Genomic DNA, 17,671 nt, shown 5'->3' with positions numbered 1-17,671 from the left:
TGGCCCAAATGCTCACATTACATCCTATCTGCTCTTAGAACAATTTTGCTTAAAATGCCATACATTACAGCACATCTCTCCTTAGAGCCAACCTTCAAGTTTTGCATCAAAAAATGACTTTGAGGGCTTCCCTGGTGGCGCAGTCGTTGAGAGTCTGCTTGCCAATGCAGGGGACGCGGGTTCGAGCCCTGGTCTGGGAAGATCCCACATGCCGCGGAGCAACTGGGCCCGTGAGCCACAACTACTGAGCCTGCGCGTCTGGAGCCTGTGCTCCGCAACAAGAGAGGCCGCGATAGTGAGAGGCCCGCGCACCGCTGTGAAGAGTGGCCCCCGCTTGCCGCAACTAGAGAAAGCCCTCGCACAGAAACGAAGACCCAACACAGCCATAAATAAATAAATAAAAATTAAAAAAAAAAAAAGACTTTGAATCTGTTAACTCTGAAAGAGTGAAAGAAAACTGATTTGGAAAAATATATTGAAAAAAATTGATATGGAAAAACTGCATGTTTTGTGTATGGAGAGGAGGAATACAAACAGTGGGTTACCAAAATAGTGAGGCTCAGAGGACTCAGTCTTTGGAATACTGACCCATTCGGGGCTTCCCAAAGCTACCCCCAAATCTGAGGATACAGGCTCTGGCACGCACTATGGAAAGGGGTCAGGGCTCCATCCCCTCCTTTTATTATGCAGTCACTGGACAGGGCCCTGGGAATCTGCAAACATGCTATTGAATCAACTTGCCATGAGAACCAAAAAATTTTCAATGGAAATAAATCATTCTAGGAAAGATTACTATAATTTAAGATATCAAAGGTATTAAAAATCCTACTTCTGAGGGGGAGATGTTGAAGTTTAAATATTTATGACTCAAGTTCCAGTAATTGATTAAGAATAAAAAATGAAGACAGGCTTCTGAACTACTTTTCTCTAGAACTTGTTAGTAAATATAGTCTCACAAGCGAGGGACACCGCAGTTTTGTACTTGGTCACAATTTCCAGAAGATCTTAAAGTATTTCTAAGCTATGATTCATTACATAAATAACAATGCATCCTGCAAATAACTAATGAAATCATCTAATGGGAAACCATTCCCAAATATTACACTAGAATGAATGGAAATATTTGGCTTCAAGGATGAAAGTGAAGTTATACATACTGTTTAATTACATACAGACTTTTGGTGATACATAATAAAATCCTTCTGATAAAATTTTTTTAAAATTCTATTTAAGTCAGTGATGGGAATTCTAAGAAAAAACAATTGAAGGTCATATAAGTAGAAAAGCAACTTATGTGAGCTTTTTTTTATCTTTAAGTGAGAAATATACATTTCGGCTACTTTTGTGAACCGTCAGGACTAAAGAATATAAAATTATATCTAATAAATATGAATGGAAATTTAGCATGAATTTTGTTATTGCCAGTATCTCTTCACAAACCTAGTACAGTACAGGGGTATGGGGAGAGGGGAAACAGGGACTGAATGGATACAGAAGACCCACATTAAATAAAATGGGTCAGAAAGAAGAGATGGGACAGGCCCACAGGAGTTAAATTCAAGCATATGAAGTGAGAAGCAAAGAAACAGAGACAACCTCCTGCGTTTCCAACCCAGATATCTAGTGACCAATGGAATGACCCCAGGGAGTAACAACACACAGAGTGACATACACAGATACGCAGGAAATGAGATCTACACAGCACACAATGTGATGAGAAGGCTGGGGCACAGAGCACTGCACACAGGTAATATATAATATAATATAATATAATATAATATAATATAATATGAATGAGAATTCATATTAGGGCAAGATTAGTATTTTAAAAATTCACTCTTTCTAAAGGCCTACCAAACCTCATGGAATAAAATACTCTATTTTTTATTTTAAAATCTGTAACTCTATCATACTTTTTAAAAAACCAGCTTTCTTCTCCCCTCTGCCTTCTCCCATTGTAAGTTAGCTCTTACCTGCCTCCTTCAAAGCGACTGATGAGATCTGATATCTTACTGGGTTTTTCTTTTGAGACACAAGAAGCAGAGGCAGGTTTAACTTCCTCCATCCTTGGTTTTGCACTAGATAAAGCTTTATGCCTGGGGGTTTGGTGTATATTGGACGAAGGTGAATTCTGCAGGTGTAGTGGCTTTGGAGGCACTGTAGAAAAAGAATTAATAGAATTCAGTATTTCACTGATATTTGTTCCTTAACAAAAGAATTCTGGTGTCCTGGGTGCAAAAATCTTTACCATTATCAATCTTTTGTAAAGGGGTCTGTCAAATTTGTACTGAACCTTAACCAAGAGACCTTTATCTATCTTGGACATTTACTCTGTGTCCTGTAGAAATCCCATCTCCAAGATTCAAGTGGTTCTTTTAATTTTAAGTGATTTTAAATATGGCTTTATTAAACATCTATGGATCTACATATGGCTATGACATTCCAAACTCTAATACATAGCAGTTATTTATCTACACAGAGAAAGGAAAGCACTAAATTTGAAACTAATTCCTAGACATACATTGCTTGCTATAAAACAGATTTTCTAATAACAGGGTGATAATGGATATACTAGAAACCAGAGCTAGTAGGTTAGACATAAAAGCCAACAAAAAAACCAACAAACAACAGTAATATAATATTGCACTACTTAAAGCATCTTCCCAGTTAAAAGCACCTTATCTCATTTGACCTTAGATGAAATTTTTTCTTTACAGTCCTCTGAGGTAGATCATTATTTGCCTCCTATGTCTATGAAGTCTTAGAGAGCTTAAGTGATTGGCCTGGCGTAACAAGGCTGATCATATTTCATAACTGGTACCCAGACTCTAGCTCCTTCCATTATTAGCACTGCTCCTCATCATAAATCTGCAAACGGTGGTTATAGAAGTTCTATTGCTATTCTCTGCTACATTAATAGTTGCCTAGCATTAATATACCACAAATCATTTGGTTACTAATAAGTCCTCCACTCAATTAATTGAATAGTAACACATTATTTCCAAAATACTAAAATCTACAGGTTTTCCCTAACAGATGAGAAATTCTGTAGATGAGAAAACATAATATGTCACAAATGTTTAATCAGTACAGGAATTACTTCAATTTTGAAAACCAATACAGTATCATTTTTCTCTTCAATTAACATTCTGGGTAAAAGAATATATAACTATACATGTTTTAACAAATCAAATAGAATCATCTCCTTTTTTCCTTTTTTAAAACCCTTTTCCTAACTTCTGGAGAAAGGGTGGGGAATCATGTCTTCTTCTAATTACATGCCCCATTTTCCCAGAGCTGTTTACCCTGGTTTTCAGTAATCTCATCTCTTTTATGAACTTAGCTAGCTGACAGTTGCCTGATGCTCACTGGCCCAGATTTCATCATTTCTGTGCCAGTTATCAATTCTTACAGAGAAGGGAGAAAAAAACATACACACACACACACACACATATATACATGTGTGTGTGTATATATATATATATAAACACAATGAGCTACAGGTATAACAATTTACCTCTTTCCCTGTCAACACAAACAAGAAGAAAATTCCAGTGAAAAAATGAAATGCTTCTTTTTATGAAAATGATACTATTTTCCAAGACGTACTTGGGGGTGGGGGTGGGATGGTTAGTATAGTATCCGTTGGAAAGGAAGGGGCTTACACAAGTATGACATTTGTTCATTTTAAGGAAAAATTTCCTGTGTAGAACAAATATATACCAAAATAGTAAACCAGGACAATATTCCACCCCCCCAAATAGTTTTAATATTAGGAATAATTTCGATATTCCTAACTAGAATATTCAAAGAAGTGAATGTGTTCTTTATCATTCCGTGTGTAAAGATTGTTATAAAATAACTCTTCCATCTAGAGTTTACTCAGTGAACATTCTTTCTTTGATACTTGAAAGATGCAAAGAAAATGATATGTATCAGCCAGTCAGTTTCTCAGAGGTGACTCCACCGACTTTTCCCATCTGAATTATGCCTCTTTTAAACTGCATCATAGCACTGTGTACTTTTTCTCTAAAGTGCTTATAATAAATTATTATATAATTATTAAGTAGTAATAAGCAGTATTAAATAATAGATCAGCAATAAAATATTAAATACATTATAGATATAAAGCTTTCTCTTCCATAAGTCTGGAGTCCTGTGAGGGTAAGGAATATGTTTGTTTTGATCATAACTATATTCACAGTAACTACCTGCACAGAGCTTGGCAAATTTGTGGACTACATGAAGAAACTAATGTGTCATCAAGGAGCTCCTATTCTAACGGGGAGACAGTTTCAAGATGTTGATAAAGCAGAGCACTGGGTACACAGTTAATTTAGAGGCACAGAGGAGGTCTCTATTTCAGCAAGAGAGACAATCCAAATGTGTATATTCTCTGGTTTATGATACATTTTAAATAAAAGAGCACAAATGCTACATGGTATATGACAAAAATCCCAAGAGGGTCATGAATGGCTAAAGTGTCAGAAACACTGTCTTAGAGGAAAACAATGCATACTCTGATGAAAAGACATAACTGACAAGTGAAAATGATTCTTTTCTCTTGCTCTCATCATTTTTGATTTTTCTTTTACACCATGGAGGTCAACATTTCCAAATGCTCTCTGGACATCTCCTAGGTGTCCTATCAGCACCTCTGGTTCACTATGTCTGAAACTCTACTTACTACTTCTTCCCCCTGCAGCCCAAAGGATGTAAACAGGAAAAAGTGTTCAATCTAACCAATAATCAGAGAAATGCAAATTAAATCCACAATACCACTTCAGCCCCATCAGATTAACCAAAATTTCAAAATCTGACAATACCAAATGTCACTGAGGTGTGAAGCAATGTGAACTAATACATTTTGAGAGGGATTATAAATTAATACAACTGCTGAGATCTCTCCCTCCCTCCCTTCTCTCTCTCTCTGTATATATATACAAACTTACACACACACACACACACACACACACACATATATATATATATATCCAAAATATATATCATAGAGAAATTCTTACATATCTACACACGGTTTTTAATTTTTTTTAACTTTTTTTTTGATCCCAACTAATATTTATTGAATACCTATTAAGTTCTATGCACTTGATCATATCAATGAACAAAGGGAAAGATAAGAAACAAAAATCATAATAAGTAAACCATGTATCAGAAGGTAGTAAATGCTAAGAGGAAAGGGGAGGGGCTAAAAGAACAACACAGGGGATCTGGAGTGTAGGGAGTGGGGGAAAAGGGCATATTGCAGTATTAAGTAGGGTGTTCAGAGTGGGCCTCTTTGAGAAATTCAGATTTGAACAAGACTTAAAGAAGTTGAGGAAATTATTTGGGGAAGAGCATTCTACCAGGTAGGTGAAAGCTACAGACCAGTGAAGGCCAACGTGACTCGAGCCAAAGGAACAGGCAGAGCAGGTATTGAGGTCAGAGGGAGGGCCTGAGAAGGCAGAACCTGTGGATTGCTGTAAGGATTTAAATTCCTGTAGAGCGCTGAGCTGAGGGATGATATGATACAGCTTAAATTCCAACAGCACCACACTGGCTGCTAGGTAGAGAATGTAGGGAAGTAGGGTGGGAGCGGGGTAGGAACAGGGAGAAGAGTTAGTGATGCTGAAAGCTCGGCTTCTGTGCACTGGTGCCGTACTGAATCTCGGAGACAGAGTTTTGGGTGAAGTAGAAAAGAATAGCTTTATTGCTTTGCCAGGCAAAAGGGGAACAGAGGGCACCTGCCCCAAAAAGCTGTGTCCCAACCTAGGAGGATTTGAGGAGGAGTTTTATAGCAATGGGTCAAGGGTGGGGTTGCTGATAAGATTAGGGTGTGTGCAGGGCCTGCACTCCTCTAATCTGGTCTCAGGTAATCTTGATGAGTTACTCTGGTTCCTTTAATTCAGCCTCAGTTGGAATTCTCTGGTATGAAGAATGCTGACATCTTAAAAAGCTTAAAGACATAGTTCTGTGTATCCCTTGAGGTGGAACCAGGACTTTTCCCCAAGGCTGCACTATTGTTTCTTGGCTGCCTCTCCCTTGTCTTTGGATCCCTTCCCTTCCCGGATTAGCAACAGTTCGAATCTGTCCTTTGGAACGCAGAGAAGGTCATGAAGGATGGAGTCAAGAAATGGGGGACAGAAAGGCTTCAGTGCCCAGGAGCCCCACAGGGTCCTGCTTGGTTTCATTATGAGATTACTATATAATGGTGTTTAAAATGAGGTAGTGAGAAATAGTTAGATTCCAGATATATTTTAAAATTAGTTTACCTGGAAAAAAAAAAGTAGTTTTCCTGAGAGATTAAACGTGAGGTTTGAGAGAAAGAAAGAAGAATCAAGAATGACTCAGACATTTGGCCTGCCCAACTGGCAGGATGGAACTGTCATCAACTGACACAATAGGTAAAGCAATTTTTGGAGAGATCAGTAGTCTAGTCAAGGACATGCTAAGTTTGAGATATCTAATTGACTATAAGTAAAATGGGCTCTACTATAGCCAATTTTATGGATAGTAAGTAAAACCAAAAAATTTAACTATTCAAAAATTTCCAAGTATGCAAAATAATTATTGAGAATGAAAAAGAAACTAATTGCCACTGTCTACTGAAAGAAAAATGCATAAGGAAAAGTTATGAGTTAAGTTTTATTCAGGGACCTTACTAAGGACTCAAGCCAGGGAGACAGATTCTCAGCCCTGAAGAACTGCTCCAAAGAGGTAAGGGAAGAGCCAAGATATATATGAACTTTCTTTTGCTGGGAAAAACATGTAATGAAGCACAGAATGATTACTGCTAATCACAAAGAATAGACAGACATCTCAAGTTAATGATTTTAGTGCTTTTCTATGTAGGGAAGATTCAAGAATCTGGGGTCATTGAAATTTTTCCTTAGATAGGTATCTTAACTATCTAGGGGATGGTATATCCAAGCAAAGAATGCTTCCTGTTTTTCTCCATCCTAAATTCCCCTCAGGGTGCGCAGTTGGTGGGTTATTAGCTTGATTCCTGTAGAATTGGAATGGCAGTAACACTTTTTTTCTTTACACCAGTTTAAGTTTGGGGACTACCATTTGTAACATATTATACTTTAAGAATGAAACATTACACATAGAATGCTTTACCTTAGAAGCAGATGAAATGAATTACTCAGTTGTGTAAATTGAGTGTATTTACTTAAATTATTTGAACAATAATGCGGCTTTCAAAGTTGATGAAAATTTTTCAAACATTAAGGCTTAATGATTGAGAAGTGACACTATGTGGGCTTTATCAAAATAATTAACTATGGAGAATGTTAACTATGGAGCTAGTTATGTCTAGCTCCTAAGAGAAAAAGTACAACTATCTTTAATTGCTAAGAAGTTCTTTTGAGTCATGTCTAGCATGGCAGAAAATAGGCCAATATTAAAAGTGTTGAACAAGAAAGACATATTGGAGTTGCTCAGTAATTTGTTTGACTGGTAGGATTGGTAAAAAGTGAATAAACCATTGTTTCCCAAGGCCTTAGGGTATTTTCTGAGGCAAAACAAGCCCTAAATATAGAAGGAATCCATTTCAAAAGCTACAGGCTTAGATTCAAATGAAAGCTTATCTAATCTAAAATTTAGCTCTTTTATCCTTTTGAAAAATATAATTCTTCAAAAATATCTACTTGTTAGTAATTTTTAAAATTGAGATATAACTGACATATAACGTTATATTAATTTCAGGTGTACAGCGTAATGATTTGATATTGGCATATATGACAGTAAGTCTAGTTAACATCTGTCAACACACAGTTACACGTTTTTTTTTTCTTGTGATGAGAACTTTTAAGATCTCTTAGCAACTTTCAAATATACAGTACAGTATTATTGACTATCGTCACTATCTAAATCCTCAGGATTTATTTACTTATCGGTAATTAATAAACACAAAAACATAAACTTGATGTTGTTCCAGACACATTACTACATAATCACCACTAATAAAAGTAGTCAGTTCTCTCCTTTTAAACATCACCAAATATTAGCACTCCACATGAGAAACAAACACATAAAGAAGATTCAATTATGAGCTATTTTTAGGATCTAGATCAGAGTTTCTCAAACTACTGACATTTCGGGTCAGATAATTCTTTGTCAGGACGGTGGAAAAGGCTGGCCTGTGCATTGTAGGATGTTGAGCAGCTTCCCTAGCCTCTACCCACTAAATGCCAGTAGCAACTCCCAAATGTCGTCGCAAGCAAAAAAGCCTCCAAATAATACTCATGGGGTCAAGAGGAGTGCAACAGGCCTGCAAACTTATCTCCAGCTGAGAACTACTGATCTAGAACAACAGTCTTCAACTGAATGAAAATTCCATAATGGATCTTGAAGCCTCAACAGCCTCGTCATGCATAACTTATAAGGGAGTTGCAAGGAAGTGGGCAGAAAGGTGTCAGTGTCATAATCCCTCACTCTGAGCAGGAAGTCTCCGTTAGCATCCCCTTCATTTCTCAGCCTCAGTCACCCAAATGTTCCTAAGGATCTGGAGAAATTAAAAGTAGCTTCTCTCTACTAGAGGGTGGGAAATACTATCTGTCAGCAAGTCAATAAGTGGTGCTCAATCTATTTGGCAGCTGATCTGACAATACCAAGATGTAGCCTCATTTCAGGACGCTGCTCTCTTTATGGCACACAGTCTAAGTTTTAAACAAAGAACAGCCGAAACTAAAAGAGACATGATGATGGAGCAGGATTCATTCAGTAAGTATTACTGAAGGCCTGCGATGCTGTGTGCTAGGCACAGGGGATGTAGTAGTGTAAAAGGCAGAAAAAATAACCAACATGGATGAGTTAAATATATAGTAGACCAATCTGTAATGAATGAGAAAAACCAAAGCAGGGATGATAAAATATGAGATTTAAGGGGTGATGGTGGGGTTAAAATTTTAGCTAGGGGGGCCAGGGAAGGGCCAAACAATGAGTGAGAATATTTTGAAAAAGAAGTATAAAGTACTCTATGTAGTTTATTTACTATCAGGAAATACTCTGTCGTTATGTAAAATTATATATATAAACCCATATTCAAGATAGGAAGTAATTATATATATTTAAATAGCAATACATTGACTTTAATATAACTGCAAACAGCAAAAAGCAAGGTCAGTGTTTTCTCCCCTAAAGAATAGGATTATTTGGCATACGGCAGCTCAGGAAGGACACTGCTAGAATTTATCTCAATGAACTAAAAAAACAATGAAGTAATGCAATGCATCTTTCCAAAACAGTCTTTATAAATAATGAAATTCATGCTTTTGATCTGGGCAATTACATAAAATTGAATTGTATTTATTTCTTACATATTTTTTAACCTTATTTGAGGTCAGCTTAGGTCTAATGAGCAAGATGGAATTTTGTATTGTGCAAATAAAATGGCTTAAATCATGATCAGAAAATTTTCTATTTTCATATTCACAATGTTATAAGGAATATGGCCAAAGATTAAGGTTATAAACTCATGAATGAGCTAGTCATTTGAATCTCCAATTATCTGACCTTGTTTGATAGCCATATCTCATACAACTACCAATAGAGCTATCAGTGAGAACAAAAAGAAAAATATCCCATAACCTGGAAGACTCCATTTTACCCCCATTAAAGATCTCTTTCAGAAATTCTTAAAACATAAGAACAAGAAAGAGACCAAAGTAAATACAAAATAATCCAAATAGAAATTGATTTTTCCAAAGTATAGTGATTCTGAAAATGCCTAGTATTGTTTCTTGGCTGAATGTTCAGCATTTGATATAAATGAAAACATATTAGAAAGAAACTACACATTAAGCCACAGTGTAGCATAGTTTTGTGTTTGTTACACTTCAAAAGGCCTTGCTCTCAATCATCAAAATTATAATTCTGTGGTTCTTAAAGTTAATACACAGTTTACTAGAAATTTATTTGTAAAAGAAAGTGGTCACTGAACAAAGCATTCAGAGATTTCCACCATTATAATTTTTAAATAGACGGACTCTTTTTCTGTGGATGACTTTACTAGGAAGCCTGAAAAGCCCCAGTTCCTTAATACTGCAAAATCACATTCTTGCTAAGTATATTAAAGCACTGTTTTAGAACAATCTGTTTCACAGACCCTCTGACATCTAGCAAGTCACGACGACTTTCCGACACACACGTTAATTTGTTACATATTTATTATGCAAACAGTAAGTTAGGCTCTTGTACTATGTCAAGCATAATGCATGAAGAGATCACATTTCCATTAAGGGGACATGTAAACAATTTATGCAACATGAAAAGAACCATAATAGAGAAATATATAAGGTGTTTTAGGAGTAGAAACCCTGCCTGAGTAGGTTCACAGACTGACTTTTCTCCTGAAAAAATAAATGCACCCAGTTCTTCCCATTTCGAGCTTAAAACTCTTTCTTAGTGATCATCATTCTTCTGTGTTGTCTTCATCAATGAAGAAAGCAAGCAACCTGATCAAAAAAACGCGATCAGCATACCTTGTGGCTTTGGACTTGCAGCTGAGTGTTTTGCTGGAGTTTTCCCATTTATTCCCTGAGCCTCTTCATCAGATACATTCTGATCAATCAGTGTGGTTGTGCTGCTTTTCAAGCAAGGTGAAACTATAGTGATCTTTGGACAGGTACTGCTGCCTGGGAGAGTTCAAAAAGAAAGGACAGGTAAATGCAGAGGTGGAGCATAGCTACGTCTCGGGACTTAATTTCTTCTGACCCCATAAAAAAAAACAGTCACAGTTACAAGAGTATGCATTGAAATTCTTTTCCCACGTGTGCTGGCCTTGACAAAGAGTTTTCCTGAGAAAGATCTCATTCCATGTGCTTGAGAAACCTTATAATACATGCTGACAGAGACTGCTGACTACTACACACACACACACTCTTTCTCTCTCTCTCTCTCTCTCTCTCCCCACCACCGCCCCCCTCCCCGCCCCTTTCCTTGCAGGGCCATGGAAAGGGCAGAATGCAGCTGCTATGATGCAGGTGGAGGAGAGGACCAGAGGGCCCCAGCACTAATCTGTTAAAAGCGTTCCTTTCCAGCATCCAGTCAGTCACCAGTCATTGAGTGGTTCAAAAGAACAAAGCAGGAAAGCACGAACATGACAGCTGACCTGAAGACTCTAGAAGAATGGCTTGATTAAAAATGAAGAAATCACACACACACACACACACCATGCCCCTCTCTCACTAGCTTACTCAGACTCCAAATCAACATATTATTAATACCCGTTTTCAAAAAAAAAAAAAAAAAAAGAATGACGAGAGTATGTAGATAATATTCATATTTAGTTACAACTCAAAAATCTTTGAAACACTGCAGTGCTTTAAAACACTGAAATACATCATGAGGCATAGATGGAGAACAGATCAATTCTTAGTTCAATTTCTGATATAAGAAGTTAAATACTGAATTTCAGAGACTTTTAAAGAAATCATAAGCCAGTGTTTTCTCTTTATACACATGCTGAATTTTCCTTTCTTCTAGTTGACATGGTGATATTAACAACAGATTAGACCCTGTTTAGGAGAAAATAAAATTTCTACCAGGAAATTCACTATCGTTAAATAAAAGTATGCCATTTAAGAAACTACCATTTGACTAAGAAACAGTTTCATTTTTACAGAATCCAAATATTTAAAATGAGAACTATTAGAGATAAAAGGCCTTAATAATTATTCAAAACAAGAAAAGCTAATAAAACCCAATCAACTTTTTATTGAGTAAAAAAATTCCCTTTTACTTCAATTGATTATTGGGTAATATTGATTAAAAACTACAATACCGCTTTATTTTCTGTGCTCCCCTTAAAATATATCTAGGTAAAACAAATTTTAGAAGATATTAATAGTTCCAAGTATTGTCTGAGAAGTTATTAGAGACCCAATGCTAAAACACATTAAGTGAGTTTCATCAGACACCCTTCTGCTAAAATGGGCTGCCAATTAAATAAAGCATTGTTTAGCCAAATAAAGGCCTTGAATGCAAGATTTAAGGAACATTTATTTAACAGCATATTAAAAATTATAAACAGAAGAAATAAAAGCTCAGTCTTTAAATGTGTGATCCTATCTACCTTCTTAGAAAAACCACATGAAGTAGGCAAAGCATATTCCTAAAATCCACAGTGTACAATCCAACCACTTAGCCTTTTAGGGGCATTAGGATGTTTGTTCCACAATGATCCCAAGAATGGCTTAGTATCTGAAAGGCCACCTGCTGGGGTCTAGTGAAGGATGGCCTTGGGGCAGAAACAGTGAAAAGCCACAGCCCAACTACAAATCAGAGGCAGAAACTGTAACTTGACAGTAAAATGAGACACTGTGAAAGCAAGAATGCAGCTTTAGAGATGATTTATAGCAACAAAACTATAAAAGGGGGCAGCTAAGGGGTAAATGAGAAAACGAATTAAACTGAATCTTTAAAAAATAGATCACCACTGTTACATATTAAAAGATGAAACTACTTTAATAATTAACCTATTTAGAAACAAAACATGTCTTGAACAAATAATAATTTTTAATTGAAAACTAGGCACTTAATTTCTGGATAGCAAGCTCGCAGGATCTGATGGGTTTACAAGATCATATTTATTAGAGAACATCTCAGATGAATGTGATAAAATGCCTGCAGTAGGAGATCAAGTACACATCTATTTTCTTTTGAATCCATTAAAGTCATGATTACAAATCTTTTGCCAGTGATAATAAATCCACAGCCAGAAACTTCATTTCAGATCATTATTTAAAACCCATCTCCAAACTTCAGCCATTATCACAAGGTATGAAAATATGGTGAAAGACACAGAAAACATATTCTTAAAAGGTTGTTAAAAAAAAAAAAGCAAAGACAAATATGCAACAGAGACCATGCAAAGCCCAAAATCTTTACTATTATTTACTACCTAGTCCTTACAGGAAAAGTTTGCTGACCATGGTCTAGGTCAAACACATAATGGTAAAGGAAGTTTGACTAAAGTTAGGCAGCACCATTTCATTAAATCATCTTCTAACATCCTGGATATTAGCAACACAGAGGAATACTTCTTTGTGCTTGTTTATGACTGACTCAGCCTATTCACATTTGTAGACAGTCCTTATTTGGGTACCAGTTGCATAACAGGGACTTGAAACCAAAATTGTAACCAGATGGTCTACCTATTCAAGAAATTTTATATTATAGAGACTTTCAGATTCCAATTTACCAAGAACCAGTATGAGTGATTAAACAGGTATCTCTGGGCACAGATACAACCAGTTACATTATGTTAGCATAGGGAGAGGGGTCCTATTTACTGTCTCTTCTTGAGGATTGGTAATCTATTTAGGTACTGGTCCTAACCATTTTGCATTCCTCTGTCTTATGCTTGCTGGGTCATATCTCCTGTAAGAACTGTCTAGACAGATGTAACTGCAGGGTATCCTCAGATATTCTCAGTTAATCCAGCCTCATCTTTGACTGCATAAACCTCCCTGTTCCAACTGGAGAGGTTCCCACTATGGCTTAACTTTCATTTATGTGTCTTTTGCATAGTACTTGTGAGTGGCAGATAATCTCTCTGACTGGTTAGGGTAATTTTGTCTCCTATTTGCAAAATTTTGTGTTGGGTTGTTACGTTTTGCCAACTTATTCTTGAACGGCTCTTTCACAAATTAAGGTTGGATTTACTCCAAAGCGAAGTCCGTTCACTTCTTGATTCTTCAGGCCTGATCTCTTGTCATGGTATCCATGACCTCAGATCACATCTTTATGGCCATGTCTATAGTGCCTCACCCAACCATAACATCTCTCCCAACTGCACCAAGTCTCTAGCCCAGAAGGTCTCCATGGACTCCACCCCTCAGGACAAGAGGATCTCTTGATTTAAGAGCACAGAGTAGTTTTCTAAGGGAAACAATCTTGCTAGGTGTATATTGTCCAGAAGGAAAGAGATACTTAAAAAAGAAAAAAAAAACAAAACCAACCAATATTTTGAAATAATCTTAGATTTACAGAAGAGTTGTACCCAGGCTCTTAGGTTAGCATCTTATGTAACTACAGTATGTTATCAAAACTAAAAATTTAATATTGGTACAATACTAGGCCACAGATTTCATTCAGATTTCACCATTTTTTTCACTAACATTCTTTTTCTGTCACAGGATCCAAACCAAGATATCATGTTGCATTTAGCTCTCCAATCCGTGAGAGCTACTCAGTCTTTGCTCATCTTTCATGACCTTGGCAGTTTTGAAGAGTCCTGGTAGGTATTTTGTAGAATGTCCCTCAAACTGGGTTTCTCTGATGTTTTCTCATGATTAGATTGGGTTTACAGGTTTGGGGGAAGAACATCACAGAGGCGATGTACCCATCTCACTGCATTACATCACTGCATGATATCAACATGATTATCATGTGGTGTTAACCTTGGTCACTGAGTAAGGTGGTGTCTGACAAGTTTCTCCACTGGAAAATATTCTATTTATAAGACATTTTTCAACAGTCTTCTCCTACCATCCCTTCAAAGACTCCCCATCTGTCCCACAGATTCTGGATATGGGTCATATCTCCCATGTGCTATTTAAAATGCCTAGATTAAGAGATCAATTGCACTTTTAAAAAAAGCAATTAAAGTTATAAAACTCATTTGTCAATGAGGAACAAATCCTGAGCAAGGAAATTTATTTCAGAAAACGACTTCAGTTGTCCAAACTTCAAGAACTCAGTAATAAAATCCATACCCACGTCCACCCCACCCTGCCAAATAATAAGCAAACCACAAAGGATCTTAAGAAGAAAATATGATGGACAGTTTAAGAAATTTCCTTGGACTTAGAAAATCTAATTCTAGGAATCTAATCTACAGAAACAATCTTGTGTGTATAAAAGTATATGCATATGGACAGTCAGTGCAACATATGCAGCTGTGAAAAACAGAAAAACAAAAATAAGACTGGGAAGATCTCCAAGATATTATTAAATAAAAGACAAAAAACTAGAAAAATATGTACAGTATGATTCCACTTTAAAAAAAGAAATAAGATACATACATATGTGTATAACTGTACTGAAATGAATGTAAGGTAACATGGCAAGGGGACAGGGGTAGGGTGAGAGAATGAATGAGAACTTTTATGTTTTGCTGTCTATACAGCAATATCATTTAAATCTTTTACAATGAAAATGTACTTATTAATTACTTATACAAAAAAGAGAAAAATCTATGAAAGTCGCCAAGTATATGTGCTACAAATTATTTTTAAAAGTATATCCTTTACATGTGTACAGCTATGTTCATAGCATCATTATTCATAATAGCTAAGATGTGGAAGCAAACCAAGTATCTGTTGACGGATGAATGGATAAACACAAATATGGCATATACATACAATGGAATATTATTCAGCCTTAAAAAGGAAGGAAATTCTGATACATGCTATAACATGGATGGCCTTGAGGCCATTGTGCTAAGTGAAATAAGCCAGTTGAAAAACACAAATACCTTATGATTCCATTTAAATGAGGTACATAGAGTAGTCAAAATTGGAGACAGAAAGTAGAATAGTGGTTGCCAGGGACTGGAGGAATAGGAGAATGAAGTTATTGCTTTACAAAAGTTAAGTTTTACAAGATCAAAAGAGTTCTGTGGATGGATGATTGTCACAGTAGCACAACAATGTGACTGTACTTAATGCCAATGAACTGTACGCTTAAAATAGTTAAGATGGTAAACTTTATATTATGCATTTTTAACATAAAAATTTTAATTAAAAAAGCATATCCCTTGCTTAATAAAAAAAAAAAGTAAAGAAATACTAATGTATTCAATTGCCTACTCAGCATCTCTACTAGTATGTCTAAGAACTAACTCACACCCAAATCTGACTTCCTTGTCTCCCAACTCTCACTCAAAATTAACTGCCTTTACCATTCTCTCCATCTCAGTTAATGGCAACCTCATCTGTGCTTAGGACAAAAAGCTTGGAAGTGTCCTAAAGTCCTCCCCTTTTCTCTCAGACTCTACATCCTATCCATCAGGAAATTCTGTTGACTCTACCGTCTACCACTACCACCTGCTCAGCTACTATTCTGGCCTAAATTACCACAATCTTTGACTGGATTACAGCAAGGCCTTCCACCTGGTCTCCCTGCACCTACCCTTGTCCTCTGTGTTTTCAAACAGGTCACAGAGATCCCTTTTAAAACCCAAGTCAGATCATGTCCCTCCTGTGCTTAAAATTCTTCCATGGCTCCACATTTCACTCACAGTTAAACAACTCACCTCTTTACAGTGGCTGACAGGCTCTACATGATCTGACCTTAGTCCCCTTGCCACCGACCTCATTGCCTAGTACTGCCCCCTTGCTCACTCCATGCTAGTCATACTGGTTCCCCGCTATTCCTCCAACAGGCCAAGCATGCTTTACAGCCTTTGGTCTAGCTAGTTTTCTGCTGGAATGCTCTTCCCCCAGATAACTGCTTTCTCCTCACATCTTGGCTCAAACTGCATCTTGTCAACATGGGCTACCCTGACCACTCCATCTAGTATTACTGTTACTCACAGGGTTCCCCCCCCCCACCACCCCATAGCCCTTATCACCGTCTAAAAGACTACGTTATTTATTTTTTTAATTGTCTGTCTCCCCTGGTTAGAATGTAAGCCCTGGGAACATCTCAGGAACACTACCTGCCACATAAGTAGATGCTCAGTAAATAACTGTTGATGAATTCTAGATACTTCAGGAAAGTTTCTCTTCACCTGCTTACATTCTCATTTTCTATTTCATGAGAGGTGTTTTCTAAATTCCAACAATAAAGGAGACATGTAGCTGTTTGAGAGCTTAATCTATACAAAATTTCAAACATTTCCATTCTTAGGTAAATTTTTAAACATTCCAGGTTATTTATACACAAATTCTAAATATCTAGGGGGAAAAAAAAAAAGAACAAAAAACTTTACCCAAGTAATCTTCCTCACAACCCAGCAGATTTCTAAACATCTGGAATTGTAGAACTATCCAGATGTTTGTCTTGATAAAAAAAAGTAGCAGCCAAAAATCCCAGCAACCAACTGAAATATTTTTATTTATTATAAGCTGTAATTTTATTTACAGATTATAATAATAGAATTTAAATTTATAGAGTCACTAACTAAAATGCACTATGGGGCTTCCCTGGTGGCGCAGTGGTTGAGAATCTGCCTACCAATGCAGGGAACACGGGTTCGAGCCCTGGTCTGGGAGGATCCCACATGCCGCGGAGCAACTGGGCCCGTGAGCCACAATTACTGAGCCTACGTGTCTGGAGTCTGTGCTCCACAACAAGAGAGGCCGTGATAGTGAGAGGCCCGCGCACCGCAATGAAGAGTGGCCCCCGCTTGCTACAACTAGAGAAAGCCCTCGCACAGAAACGAAGACCCAACACAGCCATAATTAATTAATTAATTAATTAATTTTTAAAAAAATCAAGTAAAATGCACTATGGCTGCCAATGTTTCAGACTCAGCATCTGATGCTACCTAAAATTATAGAATAGTACAGAGTTATACTGTCAGGAAAAGCAGATTGCTTCAGGTCTTTGAAGTTCAAAAGTAATATGAACTCAAAATAAGCCTTGAAGGTAGGTAACTGTAGATATTCATTATTTTTAAAGGTCCCACTGCTGTATGATACAAACAAAATATGTAAAA

General features: G+C 36.8%; 1 protein-coding gene across 6 annotated transcripts in view; it reads right to left on the bottom strand.

Annotated features, from left to right (window-relative positions):
* Nucleotides 1-17,671, bottom strand: part of FGD4 (FYVE, RhoGEF and PH domain containing 4) — a 211,256-nt gene that overhangs the window by 66,674 nt on the left and 126,911 nt on the right. For all 6 annotated transcript variants that reach the window (XM_036865383.1, XM_036865389.1, XM_036865390.1 and 3 more), the window contains exons 2-3: nucleotides 10,488-10,640; nucleotides 1,974-2,157 (exon numbers count right to left, since the gene is read on the bottom strand). In XM_036865383.1, coding sequence (XP_036721278.1) covers nucleotides 1,974-2,157; nucleotides 10,488-10,640 — 337 coding nt within the window. The remainder of the gene's footprint in view (nucleotides 1-1,973; nucleotides 2,158-10,487; nucleotides 10,641-17,671) is intronic.

Source organism: Balaenoptera musculus, chromosome 10 (genome assembly GCF_009873245.2).
Source record: "Balaenoptera musculus isolate JJ_BM4_2016_0621 chromosome 10, mBalMus1.pri.v3, whole genome shotgun sequence".
In the NCBI taxonomy this organism is placed as follows: Eukaryota; Metazoa; Chordata; class Mammalia; order Artiodactyla; family Balaenopteridae; genus Balaenoptera; species Balaenoptera musculus.
This window is presented reverse-complemented; position numbering and strand designations above follow the sequence as displayed.